At 56.1% G+C, this 22,178-nt stretch overlaps 1 protein-coding gene and 1 long non-coding RNA gene across 5 annotated transcripts in view; one reads left to right on the top strand and one right to left on the bottom strand.

The window, feature by feature from the left end:
* Positions 1-311: 311 nt before the first annotated feature.
* Positions 312-20,676, bottom strand: VASH1 (vasohibin 1). 2 transcript variants are annotated; one of them, XM_010976454.3, is made up of 7 exons: positions 19,024-20,676; positions 13,216-13,304; positions 11,927-11,983; positions 10,264-10,338; positions 7,217-7,598; positions 5,346-5,458; positions 312-4,469 (listed from the first exon to the last, which is right to left on the bottom strand). In XM_010976454.3, the coding sequence occupies exons 1-7, from the start codon at positions 19,324-19,326 to the stop codon at positions 4,397-4,399; spliced, it is 1,092 nt and encodes a 363-aa protein (XP_010974756.1). In that variant the 5' UTR covers positions 19,327-20,676; the 3' UTR covers positions 312-4,396. The 2 variants fall into 2 exon arrangements, with proteins under 2 accessions (XP_010974756.1, XP_064342214.1); XM_064486144.1 differs by lacking the exon at positions 19,024-20,676 and adding an exon at positions 16,459-16,686.
* A 72-nt stretch (positions 20,677-20,748) lies between these two features.
* Positions 20,749-22,178, top strand: part of LOC105086074 (uncharacterized) — a 171,656-nt gene continuing 170,226 nt past the window's right edge. For all 3 annotated transcript variants that reach the window (XR_010381043.1, XR_004137449.2, XR_004137448.2), the window contains exon 1: positions 20,749-21,102. This is a non-coding gene — a long non-coding RNA (uncharacterized LOC105086074). The remainder of the gene's footprint in view (positions 21,103-22,178) is intronic.

Genomic DNA, 22,178 nt, shown 5'->3' with positions numbered 1-22,178 from the left:
AGGAGTAGGGCTCCGGAATGCATCCTGGGCCCCTGGGGGCAGAGCTGGCTGTGTAAGGGAGAAGGGGTCATTTACAGCCAGTGGGAAAGATCTCCAGGTTAGGATTAACAAGAGTGGAGTGGCTTCAACAAGCTGAGGGTGACAGTCTGGGACCCCAGAAGTTTTATGACTGCAGGGGCTGCAAAGTGTCCTGTTGGCTGGTTTGGGGCTCTGCTCACCTTTGGTCAGGTCCCTCCCCCAGCTGCCCAGCTGACCCTGGTGAGTGGGGTGGCTCCAGCCCCAGCACCCAGAGGGAAGGAGACAAGGCTTAATACTGTGGTTTCTGCCCAGCCCACACAACTGGAGCTGGGGAGACTTTATTCATGTCAAGGAAAAAGTGAGAACAGGAATGAGACGAAGTGTCAAAGTGAAAGGGGAGGGGCAATATTGATATGAGAAGAGGAAGAATAAAGTCCAGTCAACAGGCAGCCCAACACAAACGCTTGAGGGAGGGGGCCGTCCACCATCACCAGGCCCCCAGGCCAAGCACACCCGATTTCTTCTCTTGTCAGACTTAAAGAAAAGGGTTCACTTGGGACTCCGGAGCACCGAGATGGGGCGCGGGGGGGGGGGCAGTCAATACTGATGGACTCGCAGCTAGCACTGCTGCAGCCCTCCCCTCCCACACTCCTCCAAGGACCTCCACGTCCTCCACACCAGTGTCTCAGTGGAGTAAGGGAAGTGGGGATTTCAGCACAGCCGGGCTCTGGCACAAAGAACATGGTCAACATGCCAGGTCCAGCCTGCACCCCCTGTACTCCAAGGCCGCGGGGTGGGCCTGCGATGCTGCTGCAGCTAAGCCAGAAACAACCCATGCAGGAGACCCAGGCCCACATGGGCCTCTGGGCACACCATTGGCCAGAATTAGACCCTGTCCCAGAGCCAGGAAGTCAAGTCCATGCTGGAAGGGGTGTAGGGCATGAGATGACCAAGAGGGCCAGAAACCAGACATGGCCAACCTCCAGGCTTTCTGCTTCTCAGAACCCTGGCCCAAGGCTTCATCACTGCACCTGGGGGGCTGAGAGCCGCTGCTCTCCTGACTTGGCCATGCCCAGGAAGGATGGGGTGGCTGCCAGGATGGGAGAGGGGAATAGGACTGTGTTGAGGCCATGGGAGGGAGAGGACTGGCAGGTAGGTGAGTGGGAAGGCTCTCAACCCAGTTTCCCAGTGTTCTGACCCAGCATCCAGCACAGAGCACAGGCAGCCAGGCTTTGGGGAGCAATCACCCCCATGCTGACCCACCTTCATCAAGCAGCTTTCTCTGACCTCCCCTTGACCTGTCCTCAGCCAGCAGCCCCTACCCCTGGGGATAGAGGGGCCCATGCTGAGTGTTGGAAGGCAGTCCCGAGTCAGGAGGAGCTGGGCTCGGTTCCTCACAGGAAGTGAGATGAGGTGATACTGAGGATGGTGACTAAGGCCCCAAAGTCCCTGCCTCTGCCTCCCCAGAAGCTCCGCAGCCAGGCCAGCCCCAGGGAGCAGAGCCTGTGTAAACATGCCCAGGAGGGGAGGAGGGGTTGCTACATATAAGAAAGTTAAAAATAAATTAAAAAGCACCTGTATCCTGTGGGTCTCCACAGGCCCGAGGTCTCGGCTAGGAAGAGGGGAGTGCTAGGGGGTTATCAGGTGGGGTGGTCAGCTCCCTCTCTCACTAACAGCAGTCAGGGTTGGGGTCCTCCTCCCCAGAGGGCTCAGGAAGGAGCTGGTGGGTCAGAGCGTCCTGCTAGGCTCCTGTCCCAGGAGCAGCTTCCGCACACCTCCCTGACCCCAGCTCCCGCTCACATCTTACCCTCAAGCCCTGTGGTCCACAGGGGCATCTGGGGCACCTGCTGACGAGCGGTCTGCACGAGGCACCCACATCCAGACGCACAAAAGGCCTCATTTTCAGCCTCACGCCTCCCAAATGGATCCATCTCTGCCTCAGGTGAATGTGGGAACATGAGGACTTATCACCCCTCTCCCTGAAAACTGGGATGGGATGGGATGGTGAGTTAGGACTCACAATGGCCCTGGGATTGGTCTGGCCAGGGTGTAGCCTAGGGGGCAGGTTAGGCACCTCCCCAGGGCCCAGTGACCCATGAGAAATCCAAGGGACTGACCAGCTGGCTTCTCTGCTGGTCCTGGCTCTGGGCCAAGAACTGCTGGTTTGAAGAGCTGCCAGCCCTGGTGCTGTCACTGACAGGCATTCACATCAGTAAACGCATCCTGTCTCCCTCCCTCCCTCTTTCTTTGCTTCTCAGGCACCATCCATCTCATCTCTCTGGCAGGCTGAGAACTGCATTATTTCTACTCCACTCCACCCCTTCTGGTGACACAGCAACCACAGGAGTTCCTGGTGCATCTCTGGCCTGCAGGGAGAGTGAGGATGGACGTGGGGCCACCGCCCGCTCTGGGAGCAGCCTCCACAGCGAGGCCCCTGCCCTGGCCCAGCCTATTCTGTGAAGCCTAGAACTTTTATACCTCCCACCTCAAAGTATCTCAAAGTGGACTTCTCCCTAGCACAAGCTCTCCTACTTTAGAAGTTACAAACTACCATTCTTTTTCATGTTGGGTTTTAAAATTTTCTGAACTGATTGCCAACATTTAAAAATTAGCAAGTATCACATAGAAATTCAGAGTTCTGGCCTCTGAAAAAAAAAAAAGAGAGACATTCCGGCAACACAGGGCCTGCACTCTGAGAAGAGCTGAGCCGCAGTGGCTACTTTAATGGGGTATGTATGTCTTCTTTAATTTGCCACAGTCCCCACCCAGCCCTGCAGCCCTCATTTAAATCACCTGCCTGGCCCTGGAGGCATCTGAGTTTACAACTCTGGCTCTGATCCTCCCCTTCCCAGGCCCTCAGCCCCTCTGCAGCCTTACTGACAGCTGCCCTTGGATGAATCATAATCATACCCTCTCAGTATTAAGAAACCACAACAGTCATCTCATCCAGCTATCCTACTATAACCTGAATCCTCTCTCTAGCTTCCTGACAAGCAGCCATCTAGCCTCTGCTTGAATACCTCCAGCAATGGGGAACTCACTACTCCCCAAGGCAGTCTGATTCTAAACTCTCCCCCACGTCCTTTTCTCACGTACACACCCTAGTTCTCCGGCTCTGTCTCTCCTCAGTGGCCATACTGCCCCCTTGCCTCCACCTCCTCGTTGCTTGAGCTTCCAGCACCTTCCCCCAGTGCTGCCAATCTCTCTCCACCTCTCACTTGCCCGCCAGGTATCCTATGCCAGCCAGGCAGGCTGTGTAGACTCCTGTGTAGAAGAAGCTGTTCAGGCTTCTTCCCTTGTGAGCTGCCATGTACAACGGCTGTTCATCACTAGGCCCACTGCACCTAAGCAGGCTGCTAAACGAGGCGGGTGGGCCCGGGGCAAGGCATCCTCGTCTGGTCCTCATTTCCCCAGCAAGGGCTGAATAACAGGGAGGGGTAAGCAGCAGCGGCCACCCCAGGGACTGCTGGGGGGAGGGACAGACCCAGGCCTGAATGTCTCACTCCTTTCCCAGCTGTGGCTCCTGCTTAATCCCCAGTCCTGCTGAGCCCAGTGCACGTCTGGGTCCTTGGCAAAGCCCAGCCTCTCTGCAGGCGGGTCCTAGCCTGAGCATCAGACAGAGCTGGGCTGAGTAAGGAGACCAGGAAGGGGCCCAGGAACTTCCCCCAGGGAGTCTCTCCTGGGCTCTCCTACAGCCGGGCCCAGCACGGGCCCTGCCACTAGGTAGTGTCGGCCCACAAAGCGCTGTCTGTGGGGCCACAAGGGCATGAGGGCCCTCCTGGGCCACAGGCTCTGGCTCCTGGGATAGATGCGGCCTGTGCGACACTTCTGATACGGATGACACAGACCTTTCCCAGGACGGCTCCTACCCTGCTTCCCTTTCCCTGGGTCAAGATTCTGACAGGGCAGGCAGGACTGGAGAAACACCGACAGCCCTCTCCCTGTCCTGCCACAGGCCCAGTGGGGCTGGGAGGGTCCCCATAGATAGGATGGACCCAAATCTCAGAGAGCCCTCAGGGGCAGGGCTACCAGCAGAGCCAGCAACCCCTCCTCACCCAGCCCTGTGGCACTCTGATCTAAGAATTAGCCTTCCAGCCATTGGCAGATCCATTAGTTTTAACTTTTTCCCAAATACCTTAGATTTTAGTTGTTGAGTTAAAAACTCAGAATTAAACTCTTAACTGCCTCTGGGTCCAAAGTTAGGGGGCATGGCCCAGTGGGAGGGGCAGCAATTGGGGTGGCTGAGCTGGGATAGGCTCTTGGTGCTGCCCCTCGCCCTGCCCTGTCGTCAGCCCCGCCTTCCCCAGGTGCCGGGCTGGCTCTGGCGGGTGGATCTTGGCCCCTAGAAGTGGGCGAGACTGGGGCACTGCCCCCTGCCTCACACCCGGATCTGGTACCCATTGAGGTCTGGCATGGCTTTGGGCTCCGAAGGCTTCTTCTCACCGGAAGGCCTGCAGGGAGGGGAGAGCAGAGGAGGGAGAAGGCGTGAGTAGCCTGGCAGGGAGGTGGGGGAGGAGGGAGCAAGTGGAGGCTGCCCCTGCTGTCCCAAATGCAGCAGTAGAGTCCCTGTGGAATCGTGTTTTTGGAAGCCCTGACTTGTCTGTACCGTCCTGAGTGTGGTCCCTGCACTCTCTTCCAGGCTACTGCTCTTCACTGAGGTCAGCAATTCGGGCTCCAGTTAAGTAATGAAGTAATAGCTTAATGTGTAAATCTCTGTGAGGGGAATCTGTCCTCTACAAAAGCCTCCTAGGTCAAAGTGAAGGGTTCTGGATATTGGAGGCTGGCTTGGTGCCCCTTTATCACACCAAAGAGGTGCCTCCAGAATGACAATGGCATTTAAAGCAAGAGGCAGACTGACAAGTAGGAGTCAAATCAGCGGAGCAGCCTGGTATTTTAATGGGATGTTTCTGCCGTCTAGATACAGACAAAAACCAGGCTCGCATGGGCAAAAGTTATGTTCAAAGCCGCCATCTGATGTTAAATCTTTTCCAATGATACTCCTGGGAGAACTCACCATCTGGCAGGGCCCCACCCCTTCCACCCTCCCTCCTACAGAGCCCATCCTGCTGCTGGCCTCAGACCTTCCCTGTGGGTCTCGGCACCAGGGCCCCACACAGTAGGCGAGGCAGTAACATTTTCTCAGAGGTTATGGGACTGTGTTGGTGCCAGGGGTATCAAACCCACCGACCCAAGTCACTTCCCGCCAGCAGGAGCCAAAAAGAGAAGGGTGGGAATGAGAAGAGCAGGAGAAGAAACAGGGGACCAAGAAGATGATAGGGAAGGATAAAGCCTTTTTCTGCACCACCCTCCACAAGACCATCCCTCACCGCCTTTCGCTGCGGCTGTTCCTGCGGTGGGGGCTGGACTGGCCCCGCTGTGGGGAGGACACATCCTTCTTCCGGTCCTTGGTGGGAGAGGGAGGGCCGGTCCCTTTGCCAATCTTGTGGGGAGGAAGAAACAGACTCATTCCAGGATTGTCCCAGAGCCAGTCTGGCCCTGTGGGAGCCACAAGCCCCGAGGCGGCCCTAGCAGGGCCCAGGAAACCTCATGCCAGGCTCTGCCTGGGTCTTCCCAAACCTGCTTCCCAGGCACTAGAGCTGTCAGGGTAGGGGTCCCACAGCAGGGCTGCCCAATCCCTGTTGGCCCCTGAAATAGCATGAATGTGGGAGGAAGTTACTAAGGGTTCATGAGAGCCCTCGGGAAAAGGGCCATATACCCATGCCAGGTAGATGTGCCAGCTGGGAAGCAGCCCATGCCTGAGCTTTGGGCTTGGAGCCTACTAGCCCCAAGGGTGACACCGGTTATCTTGAGCCAATCAGAAGCTCAGACTAGTAGCTACATCTCTGATTCAGAAAAAAAAAGAAAGTTAATTTATGTGGCATAGTCTGATCTGAATTTTGAAAACCTGGGGTACATCATGGGGGCACGAGGGGGACAAATAACATGGAAAGTCTTTAGCACCAAGTAGATTGGGAACCACAGCATTAAAAACTAGGTGATATTGGCTCCAACTCTAGATCCGACCTGCTCCCCTGAAGACACAGTAATGCTCCAGCAGAGAGTCAGGTTACTGGACAGCCAGTGATCCATAGAGGAGGGACAGGGGAGGACCTGCTAAGTGGTAGGGTCAGCTGCAGCCTACTTCCTCCCTAGGGAAGGCACAAGATCTTGGCCTCGGGGCTGTCTGGGTGGCGCAGCCCTAGCTCTGCCACATCCCCCCTGGGACACCTGAAAGCACCCATGACATGCCTGGATTCTCCACCGGAGACTGAGCCCCAGTCCCATCTGCCTCTCACCACCTGCAAGCAAGTCTCTGGGCCGCACCTCAGTTTCCCACCCTGAAATGGGAGCACCCACCACCTTCCTGCTGGCCTCCCGGGATCACTGGGGAGAAGCAGTGGACGTGAAAGCACCAGTCATGGCTGTGGCCCCAGACTGCCTGGAGGAGCAGAGCACAGGGCAGCAGTGACTGAGCAATGGGGTGGGCTGAACACCCGGGAGGGGCCAGCAGGCCCCCGGGGAGGCATCCCCAGTCCAGGGAGACCCAGGGAGAGGATAAGAGTTTGCCCACTGGGGGCAAACTCCTCAGCAGCTCAGCCCAAGTACTCTGGGTATTAACAGTCCCTCCCCTTCTCCAAGATGCCTGCTCCATGGGAGTGGGAAAGTGGGGGAAGGAACCACCACCTCCTTGTCTCCTCACAGTCTGACCTTCTTCCTTTTTCTGACGTCCTCCTAGTCCGTTACTGGGGCTAGGGGTCAAGAGTCAGTATACAAAGGGGTGAATGAAGCTGCTCCCCACCCCCCCTACTACCATTCCCTCCAGCCTTCACTCAAGGCCCCCTCCACCTGGAATGTGACACCCCTGCCCTTCTCTAGGTGTCCAAGACCCGCTCTCCACCCAAATCCTGCTCCCTTGCTGCCCCTGCGGGAGCCTTCCCTCGCCTGCCCACTTCAGGGGTCTGTGTCCACAGTAAGGACCTTTGGGCAAAGCTGGGACACTGTAGAAACTTCACACCCTCACCTCCCTTGCTCCTCGAACCACCTCGGCTTGGGGGCGGGGCGCGAGATAGGGGAAGGTAGGGAGGGGCCTTCGCTGTAGGAGCGACCCCCTAGGAAGCGGCAGCCCTTCCACCTTTACCCTGGCCTGGGCCCAGGGTCCTGGATGACGTGCGCGTGCACAGGGCTGCCAGGCACGGACCTTAAGCCGCATGTCGCGGGCGTGGCGCTCCAGCTCCTTGCGGAAGTCCTCCCGGCCCAGCTTCTCCACGTCCAGAACGGAGTGCTTCCACTCGATCTGCTCCACGCTGTGCGGGTCGTGGGACACGCACTGGCCCAGCTTCACCTTCTTCAGCACGTGCCAGCAGCGGCCGTAGGCGGCCTCGTAGTCCAGCACGAGCTCGCTGAGTGTGCGGAAGGCCGGCGGCTTGTACATCAGGTCCTCGCGCCGGCTCATGCCCAGAGCCCCGTAGCGGCCCCCTAAGTTCACCCCCAGCACGATGTGGCGGAAGTAGTTCCCTGAGAAGTAGGTCTTGAAGCTGATGGGGAAGCGTTCCAGGGTGGGCATGCTGTTGGTGAGGTAACTGACCACGTGGCCCAGGCTAAGGAAACAGCCAGGGAGAGGCACAGGGGCCCCGCGCACAGCGGCGGGATGCAGAGGTCCCCACCCGGGAGAGGCTGCGGGAGGAGCCCCAGACCCCCGCTCCTGAGTGCAGACGACAAGCCTTGCTCATCCCCACACCCTGTCGTCTGGGCTGGGCCTGGCACACAGTAGGTGCTCCATAAACTCAATCTCTATGGCTGCTGCTATGATGTCAAGCAGGGCTCACCAAATAGCAACACTAAGAGTGAGCCCTGTACTCCAAACGCAGGGCCTCCCAGACGCCTTGTAGCTGAAGGGGGGATGAGAGAGGGCCTCTCTCTGCCGGTCAGCCTGTCTCCCTCCCTCTCTCCCTTCCCCGTCCTGTCAGTCACACAAGCCTCTCCTCGCCCCTACTTCCCTCTCAGACGTCGTCTTTCTCTCTCACGCACACATTTCCTCACAGACGCACCCACAAGCCTGTTCTCTCACCACCCCACCTGCCACGTGCATACCCGCTGCCCGCTGCTCTTCAAACAAAACCAAAGGCACTCCTACAGCCCGCTCCAACCTCTCGTCCTGCTCACCCCACTTGCTCAGTCTCTCCATCCAGCTGGATTTCCACGGAGAACCTTTTACACCAGCTCCTCCTTTTGGCTGTTCCCCGCCCGCCTTGGCGGCTCCTCCTCACACCTCAGGCTTAGCGGCACTGCCGGCCTCCCTTTCTAAAGCAAGTCTGCTCTACTTGTTTCCCCCACGGCACACTCAGCACAATCTGTGATTATTTTACTTCTTGGTTTACTTGCTTAATTTTTGTCTCCTCGGCTACAATGTAATCTTCTGACAACAGGGACGCTGTCTGTCACATTCGTTGCTGTATCTCTGGGGCCCAGCCCAGAGGCGGGTATGTAACAGTCACTCAAGTAGAATGAGATGAACGGGATGAAAGCTTGGAGACCATGTAGACACTGCACCCAGTGGCCTCCATGTACCCACTCAGTCAACCGTCCTAACAAACTTGTGGGATGGGATTACCATCCGGCCCTTCTGCAGAGGAGGACCCTGAGGCTCAGAGACGTTAAGGAGCTTGCTTGGGCTCACACAGTGAGTATGTGGCAGAGCTAGGAGTAAGGTCCAGGATGGCCTGACCCCGAAGTCTGTGCTCTCAGTCACTGTGATGCTTACTGAGCCCAACTCTTGCCAAGTGAGTGACCAAGGGCACAGGAGCAGGGTGCAGTGAGGAGGAGACGTGGGGAAAAACTCAGCTCCCGCCACGTGTGCAGGAGGGAGCTGTGGCGGTTCTGTGGGGACACTGGGGACAGGTCCCCTGCCCAGATGGGGGCTGCTCTGTTTTCTTCCTACCCACAAGCCACCAGATAACCTGTGAAAAGCCTCTGGGACCACGTGATCTGGAGTAGCTTCTCTGTGTGCTCTGTGGGGAGGGGAGCAGAGTCTCCCTCCCAGAGTGGGGTGGGAACCTCCACTTTGGTTTATGGTCCTGAAGGAGAAGCGAATGTGGGGTCGTGAACGAGGCACTGGGAGCAGCCTGGAATTCTATGGCTGGCATCGTGTCCCAGCAAAGAACCCTTTGAACAGGGCAATGCTCGTGGGGCTCTTTGGTCAGCAAAGGACTGCCACAGTGGGGTTAGTTCTCAGGACTCCTTAGGGAGGGAGACTGGAGTGGGGGAGGCCTGCAGTCTCTTTGTATAATTTAAGGCAGGTATGTTTATGGGTGGTGGGGAGTGCTCCCCTTGGATCACAGTCCTCCTCAGAGAAGCTGTGCTCCTCACCTTGACTGTCATCTCCCCGACCTGTCCTGGAGAGAGGTCTCCTCCTTGTTCCATTAGGCACCTGCCGCCTTGCCCTGCTCTGCACGGAGCCCGGTGCCTGCACCAGAGGTAGCAGATAGAATATTTAAAAGCCTTGGTAGGCATAGGAAGGGTGGTGATGGGAGGGGTGGGCAGAGATGAATGAGATTGGCTTTGAATTGGTAAAACTGAGTAATGGACAAAGGGGTTAGTCTATGCTTGTACAACGTTAAAACTTTCCATAACAAAACAAAACAATAAAGGGTAGGACTAAGGCAGGGACCACTTACGACACAGAACAAGCCATCAATACCTGTCTCCCTACCTCGCTCTGACTGGGACCATTGGGGGCCCCTCTTCCAGGGGACTTGTCTGTCCCACCTAACTCCTCTGATGACCCAGCTGTAGGTCCCAGTTTGGCCCTTTTGGTAGAGGTGACTGAGAAACTCTGTTGGTTTCTTTTTAAAAGGCACTTCTGTTTCAAAGATCCCATCCATCTTCTCCACTAATCAGCATGTCCTGGAAATGCCAACACTTGGGCACCCACCTGCTTCTCCCAGACTCTCTGGTTCTTGGAAATAGCACAACAGCTTTTATGAGACAATATGCCCTGATTGGGGGTTTAGAGAACAGGGTCACTGTGTCCACATGACTCAGAAGAGCTGCCTAGTAAGCCTCAGAAGTTAGTAACTGAGGTGTGGGGAACTGAGCCCCACTCAGTGTCCTGCACTTTGGAGCCAAGTTCATGACTGCTGGGAGAGAGCTGGAAACGCCCAGGAGCTCACTCAGCCCTCCCCTTCCAGAGGAGGAAGCTGAGCATGTGCAGCCTCCCCTCCCAGGCCCCTCAGAGAGGAAGGATACATTCCCAGGATGACGGCTTCCAGGCATTTGATTGGCAGAGCCTCTTTGGTCATTTCCTTGGCCAGGTCCATCAGCCTGGGGGGAAGGGAGAAGAGTCATGAGGAGCCTCCAGCCCTTTCTGGTGGAGGAGTATTAGGTGGTGGACTAGAAATGCTGGATGGACAAAGACTCCCCTCCCTTCCAAGCTGCCTCAGCTGGCCCAGCACCTCCCTCTCCTCCCTGCACATCCTTCTTGAGCCTAAGCAGGGGGTGGTGAGAAAAGAGACAGCCGCTAAAGATAAGGAAGGAGGCCCCTTATCCCATCCTTCCCCTCCTTCCACCTCCCCTTCCTCTCAGGCTCCTGCTCCAAAGACCTCTGGAGGGGAGGATGAATTGGGGGCATGCAGTGGTAGAAAGGTCTTTGACAGTCACTGGGCTGGGGGCCTTCTGTGAAGATGGTGTTGCGGGGGCTGGTGGGAAAGCATGTCAAGGATGCTGGGGACCTTGGCATTGATCTTGTCCCTTCTGGAGCACAGTGGACACCCCTGACCCAACCATGACTTCTCCCAAGAGCTTGTAATTGACTGCAACTGCTCCCCCGCAGCTGGCCAGTTGCCCAGGGCCTGGACATGGGATCTCAGGCAGTTAGCTGCCTGGTGACTCCCCCGGCCTGCTCTTGAACTTGGAATTCAGGCCACTTTAAGACAGCCTGTCCCTGAAGCCTGGTTCCTCTCTCCTCACTGAATGCTGTCCCCTTGGGCCTGGGAATGCAGCCTGGCTGCTGGCTTTGCCTGGAAGGGTGCCGAACTCCTCCATGAGGCTGGAGCTGAGCCCCCACACACAGCAGCCACCGGACAACAAGAACAAAGTTTTGGGGCTGGGGAGGCTGCATCCACCCGGGGGCCTGGAGAGGGGGGTAATTAAGTAACTTAGCTAATAAACCATTTAAAAGCATTTTCACAAGAAAGTGAACATGAACAGATTATATGTGGAGCAAGATGTAAAATTCACATTAACTTTAAAAGCACAGGGTTTTAAGCCTCTGGACAGCTTTGGGCTGAGCCCCCAGGCCCAGCTGTAGAATTCACTCTCCACTCTGCTCCTCCCTTGGGGCTTTTCTGGGGCAAATCTAGCCAGGGGTCTACACTTGGTGGGTAGAATGGGAAGTGAGAGATACAGTGTTCTCCCCAGTGGGGTCCCTGTTGCTCAGATACTGGCCTTGTACTAAATGAGAAGAAGAGAGTCCAGTAAGAGAAATGGGCTGACACAAAGGTCCCTGCCACGGGGACTGCACAGGCAGCTCCAGGGGTCGGAGAGAAGGGGGAGGGCTCTCCTTCAAGGCCCACCTCTCATTAAAAAGAAAAAGGTGAGGCTCACACACAGACATCTACCTGGGTCTGACCTCTGTCCTCACCAAGGCAGCTGCTGGGCTGCCATCACCCACCCAGCTCAGCATGGATGTCAGGTTTCCTCTTCCTCAAGGGGGTCCTGGCTGCTTATCTTGGCCAGAGTTCCCTCTTTATGGCATCCTGAGGGGGGCCCCATGGTGGTACTTGCCCAGCCAGTGGGCCCCCCTGAGAGGGGTCCCTTCCTGCTTCCTTCCACCCAAAGGTTCCTGAGGGGCTCCAACCCTGCCAGGCACTGTTACCTCGGTCCAGAGGGACTGGGCGTTCCCCACACTTACCCTGTCAGAGGTCTGCTCTTCTTAATTTCAAAGAACTGTGTCCCTGTGTGATTGTACCTGTGGGTGCCGGTTAAGGGCTTCCTGGCTTGATGTGGGAAAGGTGTGTCCCTCTTTCCCTATCCAGACCCTGGGGGCCCAGCACTCCCAGGGGTGCAGGCTGGGTAAAGACCCCATAATAGGCTTCTGCAAGGCACCATGGAGGATGCTCAGGACCTGACCATCTGAGGGGAGAGGAGGGCACAGCACGCTGCCTCTCCTTCCTCTGCATGGCACCTGTCATCTCTCCCACCCTTGCTCTCCCCTGGCCTCCCCTCCTAGGAAGGGAGCCGTTGAGCAAGCAGCCAGGCCAGCCAGGGCCGGGAAACAGGCTGAGCCGTGGACAGCTCTCTGCCGCACTTTGGATTCCAACTGGTGAGAAGCAGCACAAACTGAGAGAAGGCTGGGGTGGGATTCCAGCACAGCTACATTGCTGGGTGCCACTCCTGAGCCAACCATCTCCCTCTCAGGGCCACAACTCCCCCCACCTGCCAGGTTCTCCAGCAAAGGAAGGGCTGGACCTGATTTTCAGTAACCAGCCAGCCTGGCTTTTCTCCTGCTCAGGACCCATGCCTGGTCCTTCCATCTCTGGCCACATCTGCAGGTAGAAGGGCTTGGAGGGGTGGGGAGCCCAGGACTCACAGAAGGTGGAGGGACCCAGAGCAGGGACACCAGGGAACCCTGGGCTCAAGGGAGTCCAGCTCTTTCCATCCTGGGCAACTGGCCTCTTGCCAGGGAAGAAAAAGGTGAACTGGGAGAATTTTCCAAGCTGTGGAAGTTACCTCCTGGAATGTAACATACTTTTTCTCCTCCATCTCCCCCTACTCCATCCCTAACACACACCCCTTTAAAACCAGCTTTTAAACAGCCCCAATGGAGCTTCCCCTCACTCCCTCTGTGGGGGCTGGATGGTCAGCAGAGGAGGTCTGGGCTGGTGGACCTAGACTAGGCTTCCACCAGCAGCTCGCTCAGGAGACATCTACCCCATGACACGGAGTAGGACGAAGTGGTGGCAGAGAGGCCTGTGTGGGTCTGGCGTTCATCAGACAAAATCCCTCTGATCCCTGGGTGGACACAGGCTGTGCTCACATGACTCCGGGGCGCAGAGATGTCACGTGAATGGCACCCCCGGAGTTGTGGAATTGGGCTGCTCTGCTGAGACCTCTCTAACCCCGTCTGTAAACAAGCCCCACTAGGCCTTGGGACCAGCACAGCGGCCAGACGGTGGCCATGACCCTGACCAGGGAGGATACTGCAGCTCCCTGATGTAGCGCTGCACGGCTTCCAGGCGCTCAGGGACCGGCGTAGAGGGCTGGAACGTAGGCACACTCGGTATGGGAATCTGGGGATGGAGAAAGAGCTCTGGTCACAAGAGGGAGGCTCACCTGGAGCTTCCAGCACACTAGACACCCAGATTAGCCCCCAGAGAAGCCATATGCCCTGGTGGGCCTCCCCCTTCCTTCCTATTCTGAGCTTCTCTGCTCAGAGGCTCCCGTCAGGCCCCGACCATGGCTATTCCTCTCCCTCCAGGCACTTGATAGCATTTCTAATTTGGAGCTTATGTTGATGTTCCAATTTTATGCTTCTTTAATAATTTTAGAAAAACAGAGGTTGACTGACTGACTTTTTGAATTTTAAATATTCACTAACTTCAAGACTTAATAAGAATGTCAATATTGGGGTTAAGTTCACTTGGGTTTGGGGTTCACTATTGTTCAAGTGCTGGATCAAAACTGGTTTACCTGGTGTCCCTGCCCTGGGCTGGGCTGGGAAGCACTCCCATGAAGGGTGAATACACCCTCAGCAGAAGGTGTCACCCCCCAACTCCATCCCTGTATTGCAGCACACAGACCAGGCCTGCCAGCTCCAATCTGAACTGTTCAGAAGTTCAGGAAGGACATGGCTGGGGACTGATCTTGTTGTGGATCTACCTGCTGTGAGCTAGCCACTCTGGAGGGGTTTCATGGAGGCACAGGAGTCCCAGTTCCCCTTCCACACCTCCCGGTCCTGCCAGCTCCCCACCTGTAATTAATCAGCACAGGTACCCAGGGAACTGCTTAGTCCCCCTCACCAGAAGAGACCTTCCAGATTCCTGCCCAGAAAGGGGAGAGGTAGGGTGTCGGGCAGGTACCTCCTAACGGCTGGGAGCCGCCAGGCCTGGGCTGCCCAGATGCTGTGAGTCAGGTTAGGAGTGACAGACCCCTGGGGCTGTCCCTCAGCAACCAAGCAGTTGTTAGGAAAGTGGCCACCACCAGGTGTGTGCCCCTAGGCCACTGTCTGCAGCCAGGGGAGCCCAAAGGCTGGCAATTTTGCTACAACAAGGCAGTGAGGCCCAAGGAAGCAAAGGAAGCATCGGCTGGTCCTCTGGGGCTACAGAACAGACTTCGTTGAGAAGAACAAGATTTCCAAGGCCTACCCCTCTGGGATCTCATTTGGCTACCAGTCCTTTCAGCTGTGAGCTGGCTTCCCACTCCTCACACAGAGAGGTCCCATTCTCTTACCCTCAGGGCTCTGTCCAGCCGCCTAGCCCACGTGGAGCCCACCTAGCAGGCAAGGGCTGCTGAGAGTCTCAATCTGCACAGGTAGGGAAGGGAAGGGGCAAAGCAGGACCCATGGGTAGGGCTGGGTAGGGGTGGCTCTCCCTGTGGTGCGGTGAAGACACAGCCTTTTAAAAGATGTGGCCGCAGTGGCTGGGGCTTTGACATGAAGGGAAGTGACACACCAGCGATCACTGCACGGTGCGGTGCCACTGATGGCAGGTGGACACCTAATCACTGCAAAGGGCCCAGGAACAGAGCGAAGGCCTGGTCCAGGGGACAGCTCTGCATGAACTTCCTCTCCCCCCTTGACGGTCCCCTCCTTCCTGTCTGGGCAGTCCCAAGCTGCTGACACCTCAGTCTGGAAGAAGCCACTTCCCCTTTCACTCCAGCCCCTGCTGCCCACACTGTAGCACCGCTTAATCAGCGGGGCGGATAAAAGTCCCGATGGGGGCTTTCCCTCTTCCTGACTGACCATCCTGTGCCAGATGGGCTCCAGAACTCTCTGAGGGCCTGGCCTGGCCTCCCGGGTCAAGGATATGGGGTCAGAGAGGAATCAGAGGAATTACTTCACAGTTCACCATGAACAGTGTGGCATCTGACCTCTTTAGGTGGAAGGTTTCTGGGAAGCAGGTGGGTCATCCCCACTTCTCGTGGGCATCCAGTGACTTCTAGGAGCTTGGTAGAGACTGTAAGTATACCCTCCCCTGAGATACTCCAAACAAGGGGGTGCTGCAGCCCAAGAGTCCTTCCCCTAAGCTCACAGGAGCCAGCCCTGGGTCAGGGCCCAGTGATACCCATGAGGGCATCACCCACCATCCAGACAGAGGACCCAACTGGCAGCTCTGTGAGAACTAAACGGCTCCCCAAAGAGTTAAAAAAAAAAAAGATCTGGGATTCACAAGCAGGTACTTAAAGACCACCATGGCTGAGGCTTAGCTGGAAGGCGCTGTCCACTGGCTCAGGGACTCATGCCAACTCATGTTAACCATCACCGACAGCAATGACACCTTTCTCCTGAACATTCACACAAGTGTACACTCATTCACTAAAAACAAATAAGCAAGATTCTGTACCTCCAAATGACCAGGCCCACTGGAAGACTGGCAGCCTGGATTTGCCCCCAGACCCGCATCCCAAACCAGGAGCCAAGAAATACTCCCTCACTGTTGAGGGGCGGGGTTGAGTGGGGGTGAGTGATATTGGCCCAGATCAATTCAGGGATGACCTCGCCTCTGCTACCAAGGCCAAGGGTTACCCTTGCTCCAGGAACCTCCAAAAGCCCTGAGTTCTATCAAGACATTCTCCCTGGTGGAGTCCATTTCAGTCTAGAACAAAAAAAAAGGCGGCTTAGGGGAGGTGGAACAGCCCACAGCTGAATGTGCAGATAAGAAGCAAGATAGCCTAGAGGCTCGTGGAGCTGGTTCTAGAACCAGCCCATCACTATCTACATCCCAGTCCTGCCATTTACTGTCTGGCAGCAAGATCCTTAACGTCTCTAGGCCTCAGACGCCTCCCCTGTAAATGGGTGCCATAACAGAACCATCCTCAGAGCCCAGATGAGACACTGCATGTCGGGGTTGCAGGACAGGGACTGGCCCGCAGCAGAGACTCGGTTCCCGCCCACTATCACTGTCATTCCGACGTGTGCCAAAGACCCTGGTCAGCACCTGCTGACCCCGGCAATGCCTTTTTTGAGGAGATGTCCAAATTCACAACCTGCAGGCGCTCAATGGCCAGAGTCACAGTCAGAGGACCTGGGGTAGCTGGGTCTGGATGACTGGGAGCTTGAAACATCAAGAACAAACTGCTCCTGGATCTGGAATCCTTTTAGAAAGCGCTGCCCTTTAACATACTGATACCATCCTTTTAAAGGATGTTTCCCCAAAGCATCCACCGGGTGGTCTGCTGCACCCTCAACTCCCTGCTCCATCGGCTGGGTACGTATCACACGCTCACCTGTTTCACACGCTTTCCTTCATCGATTCCTCCCAATAAGCCCTCGGAAGTGCGTGTCACTCTCATGTCCATCTTACATTCTACAGCTGAGGAGACTGAGGCACAGGAGGCTGCACACATTCCTCGCACAAGGGGTGAAGGGAGCACCAGGATTTGAACCTGGTGGATCTGATGTTTTATCACACTACACTGCGGGGGTCCCAGACTCAACCACCTGCTCGAGCTGCAAAGGTAACATAAACAGGGAAGGCAGGCTAAGAGTGGGTGGTGGGGACTGTGGCCATCTGGGGGAGGGGAACCAGCCCTCAGCTCCGGCTGCCTGCTGCCATGTGGGATCCTGGATTCTCTGTTCTCAGATCATCTCATCTTCTGAAAAGATGCCAACAATCTGGATCTTTATGTGAAATCTCCCAATTTTAAATTCTGGCTCATGTGGTCTTTTAAAACATTAGGCCATGCCCCAACTCTTGGTCCCACCATAGTGTAACCTCTGCTGAGAACGCCTGTGTCAGCTCCAAGGGCATGGCCACTCAGGGAGAAGCCAGTCCAGTGCTGGGTCCACTCTGCTGGCCTTCTGGGATCCACCCTGATGCCTCCTGGGCTCCTCCACTTTGCCCAGATTCCTTCCTACTCTGGGCCAGGGTGGAGGACACACCCCACCCAGACACGTGTGGGTTGTCCATCTGTGGCACTTTTCTGGGGGTTTGAGGAAGGGAAGTTTAAATTTTCCCAGTCTTCTCACAAAATCCCTTCGCATTCCTGCCAGTCACAACACCCCCACAGACAATAGCTTCATTCCTTCATCAGTGTCTTTCCTATACAGGAAGGTTGAAGGTAACAAGACGACATTACAAGACCAGTTGCTCATGAGCTCTTCGATTTTTTTTTCAGTCCCCTGAAGTGGTGACCACTCTGCAGGGAGCCATTCACACTCTCCCACAGCCTGATTTAGACATAAGGACGGCTGGAGAGCCATCTGCTCATCACCATTGTGCTCACGTGGGAGAAGTGTGTGGCTCTGGCTTCACTGGAGCACATGCTGAGTGAGCTCTAGCTCCCTCTTGATGAAGGACATAGAGGTAATGAACATCCAGTAACTAGTACTGGTTTGAGGCTGTATCATTTCTTATATGCTCTCATTTAATCTTCACTATAATCAACCCCATTTTACAGATGAGAAGACTGTGGCTCAAACAGGTTGAAGGGGCCTGCTTGCGTTCATAGAGCTAGGCCAGCGATAAAGGAGCCAATGTCTATAGCCTTTGATGTAATACTTCCTCCTCCAGGAATTTACCCCAAATAAATAATCAAGAGATGGACCCCCAATTTTCTACTTCAGAATGTTCACCACAGGGTTCACTTTAAGAATAAAGTATTGGAAACAATGCCCAACCATACAGAATTAGCTAAGTAAGTTCTAAGTACAGACAGCGATTATGTAGCCAATCAAAATCAAACCACATTTTATTTCCTCTGAAAACATGAGGCAGTTGCTCGACCTTCAACCTCTGAATTCAGCTTGCCCCAGAAGACAGTATCCGATGGTTATACCAATAACTTGATGAAAACAAAACAAAACAGGCCACCCAACTCCACATCTAATCCACACTAACTGCCGCTCTCCCTGGCCCCTCCTTCTCCCCTGAGCAGGCAGCACTAAGCATGGGGCTCTGACCTCTGTCCAAATGTCTCTTTTTTGGAGATTTCAGGCCTCTGCATTTGGGACAGTACTTCCTGAGTCTTCAGCATAATGCTGAAGAAAAAAAAAATCTAGCGTGTCTTCCACATAGCACTACAGGGCATGGAAAGTCTCAAGCACCCTTTCATTCAGCAAATACGTACAAGTGTCTGTTCTGTGCCAGGCACACAGGAGGCCTTGGAAAGACAAAGATGAATAAGACAGCTCAGCCTCCGCGGTGACACAACTGAAGGACAGCCGTCATGGAGGAGTTCCAGCCAAGCACAGAAAATGATTGAACTTTGCCCTTCTCCACAGGCCCTCTTGTAACTGCCCTGAACCTAGTGTCCAGCCCAGCAGAAGAAGACCCAGCTCTGCCACTTACTGGCTGTGGGACCCTGAGTTCCTCCTTGAATTTTCAGCTTTCTTGTCTGCAAAACAGGGCCCCAATTGCACATAATTCACAAGGCTGTTGGAGAATTCAGTGAAATAACACATGAAAATACTTTCTCAGCATCTGAAGCACTGGGCCCTCCTTGGTCATTCATTCTCTCTGCCCACAGTCCTCTGGCTTAGCAAACAAGATGTCAAGCCACATTAGTGTACTTGTTAGCTAACCTGCTGCTCTGCTCACAAAACATGGGCATTTTAAAAGAGATGGAGGAGGGCCTTCTGGAAACAGGGCATGTGGACTTCACAGAACAACCTCAATGGCAATTAAGAAAAAGTTCTTTTGCACAGGTACAACCTGTCTGTATTTTAACATCTTACCGTGCCAGTGGTTCCCAACCCCACCAAGGAAACTGTAGCTTTGCTCTCAAAGCGCCACGGTCACTAAAATCTTAGATGTCCACCCTCCTCAACATATACACACACACCCCCCTCACCTTAGGCAGGTCCGTGGCTCCACGGATCCGCTGAGCCACCTTCTCTCCATCGGGGTGGATCTTGGCCACGTGCTTCCACATCCGTTCCCAGGTGGCCTCGTCCACAGGCAGCCCACCCCGGTTGACAAAGAAGGGGACGCCTCCATCTCGCAGGTCCTCTTCCCCTTCTTCTTCTGGCTCATCATCTCTCTGGGCTGAGGCCCCTTCATTTGTCTCCAAACGCCTGACCCCAGAGGGGACAGCAGTGGTAGTGGGGGCGGCAGCGCTGCTGCCACCCCCAACTACCTTCTTCCCCCCTGGCATCCCCAAATCCTTGGCAGGGGTGGGAGGATGTATCAGGAGGCAGGAAAAAAAAAGTTGGCTCACAGGAGGTCTCCCACACACCAGCTGCAGAGATAACACATGGTCAAACAGAGCACAAGGCGCCTTTAAGAATCCAGGGCGTGGCTCCCGTACAATAAAATACTACTCAATGAAAAAAAAAATCAATGCCTCGATGTGAAGTGCGAAGTGCGGGGCAGAGGGGGTTCGTTATCCCGGGTGAGTCTTACAAGCCTTGTTCTTTTTGAAAAACAGGATACATAAAATACACCCCTTGGCAGCCTTCACAAAGCACCCCCATTTGACAGAGAGAACAATAACGGACAGCAGTCTGGGCTGGCAGAGGAGAAAAGTCGGAGGGAAACTGAGGCCGGCCAGCTCAGACCTGGGGCCACGAAAGAGTCAAGGCACAAGTGCCCACACCGACTGGGCGCCCTAGGTCCCAGTTTTGGAGAGAAACAAATTCAACTATAAAATACAGCACGCTCACACCTGTGCGCGCTCTGGGTGTGGGGGGTTGGTGGGGGGGGGCCGCCGGACCGAGGGCAGCGCGGGGTCGCGATTGCTCCGATGCGAGGAGTCCAGGAGCCAAGCAAGACTCAGCTGATGGGGTGCGGGAGAGGGGGCGTGCGCCAACGCGCACATTCCACGCCCGCAGCCAACTCCCCGCACAAAGTGGGCTTTGTCTCGGCCCCCCTGTCACTCCGTCCCCGGGAAGCAGCAACGGAGCCCCCAGAAGGGGGAAGGGCTCGGCAGGGAAGCGAAGTGGGGAGCGCCAAGGCCCCGCCGGTCCCCAGCCGGGCGCGTCTCAGCGGGCGGATGGCGGGCACCTGGCACCGCGCTGTGCCAGCCGAGCCATTGTGGGGCGCGGGTCCCGCTCCCGGGCCCGGGGCTCAGCGGGGAAGGTTCCGCCGGCGCGAAGGGGCCAGGCTGAGGTCACCGAGCTGCGGGCTGCGGCCACAGGGTCGCCGCCTGGGACTGGCTGCAGCATGGGCGGTGGCGCGGCCGCGGCGGGCGAAGGATGCTCCGCTGCTGTTCGCTCGGGCTCCCGCTGCCCCCGGCTAAGGGTTGGAGTCAGGACCGCGGGGCGGGGAGGGCAAGCTCTTAGGCTCGCGCAGTCACGGCTCGCGGATGAAGCTGGAGGCGAGTGACAAAGCCTCGGTTAACGCGGGGTGCTCTAGTCTCCAGAGAGCAGACCGCCGAGCGCGGGGTCCACGAGCAGGTCGCGGCTCCGTGGCTCCGCGAAGCTCGGGCCCCCGCCGCCCCCGCTGCCTCAGGGCAGCAGTCACCGGCCGGGTCCCTGGCCCGCCCGCCGCCCACCCGACTCGACACGGTCCCGCGCCGCGCATGCGCTCCGTCCCCCCCTTAAAGGGCCAGCGCGTTCCCGCCGGGGCCTCCGCCTCCCTCAGCCATCCATCTCTCTGCCCCAAGTTATCTCTCGGACGCAGACCGGCGTGTGCTCCCCTCTCACCCGTCTCTCAGGGTGCCGCGAAACCGGTGCGAAGCTGCTGGGGGAGTTTACAACGTGCCAAACGGAGTGCAAACTCCACGGAGATTCCGGGCTTGGAAGGCCCGCGGTCCGGAATTTCCTAAGGGGACTACTTCGCTGGGGCCCTCAAGGTGTAGAAACCGGAGTATGGCCAGAAGACGAGGGTTCTAGACTGGATTCAGCGACTGTTTTCCTGTGGAACATCCAACAGATCACTTCCCTCTGTGGGCCTTGGTTTCCCAATCTATCAGCCGAGGTCTTCACACTGGGTGAGCACCCAGTCCCCCACCCCCACTTCTGGCGCGCGCGTCCCTTAAAGGAGGCTATCAGGGGGTCAGGGTCACTACCTCTGAAGGTGAAAGGGTTAAAAGTCACCCTATTCCACCGCATGACCTGCACCTGTGGGAGCAGAGTACGCTGGCTTCGCCCCGTAGTGGGCCTCCCTGGACCCGGCTCTGGGCGCCACCGCCCCCGCACACACTGCAGGAAGGATGCTGCGCCGGAGTCTTTGGACCGAGACCCATGGGAGTGGTAGGCAATGGCTGGGGAGGGTCAGCTGGCCCAGAAAAAGTGACACTATTGCTCATTGTTGTGCGCGGGCCCAGGACTGCGGAGACCCAAGGCACGCCCCCCCCCCCCGAATGGTAGCCCTGAAAAGGTGCGAACCGGGAGCAACAGGGAGAAACTACTAAAATGAGACAGACAGTGATGGGTGCTTTAAGACGCGTCCCCTCCCCTCTACCAGGAGTTAGTGTGAAAAAGGCCTGGTGAGTAAATGTGGATTCCTGAGACCCAGCAAATAGATTCGATTTCTTAGGTCTTTGCTGTATTTCTTACCTCCCCTGGGCTGGGACTGAGAAGGCTATAGAGAATCCCGAGGTCCTGTGTTCCCCATCTGTTCCTTAAAGTTGTCCCTGTTGTGTGAATCCTAGGTCTTGTAGCTCCAGTAGCAACCTCTTGCTGCCTCCAGTGTCAGAAACCAAGGGTGATCAGTGATGGAAAGGGTCAGTGGACTTCAAGAAAGCGAGTTAAGAAGGGATCCTTTTAAGATGACTGAGGCAAGACATTCCAAGTATGTGAATACCATCAGGGACCAACAAGTACTTCTTCAGACACTGAGCTTTCACCGTGCATTTTTGCCTCTTGTGCTAGCTGCGTGGTTGTAGTGGTTGTAAAATATGTATACAAGTTCTTTACTACTTCTTTCGAAAGATGGGCCCTAATTCTCCTCCCTTTGAATGTGGGCTAGACTTAGTGATCGGCTTCTTATGAATAGAATGTGGTGGAAGTGATGGGATGTACCCCTTAATCCTAGGTCATAAAAAGGAGACATTCATCCTGTCTC

Source organism: Camelus dromedarius, chromosome 5 (genome assembly GCF_036321535.1).
Source record: "Camelus dromedarius isolate mCamDro1 chromosome 5, mCamDro1.pat, whole genome shotgun sequence".
Lineage (NCBI taxonomy): Eukaryota > Metazoa > Chordata > Mammalia > Artiodactyla > Camelidae > Camelus > Camelus dromedarius.
This window is presented reverse-complemented; position numbering and strand designations above follow the sequence as displayed.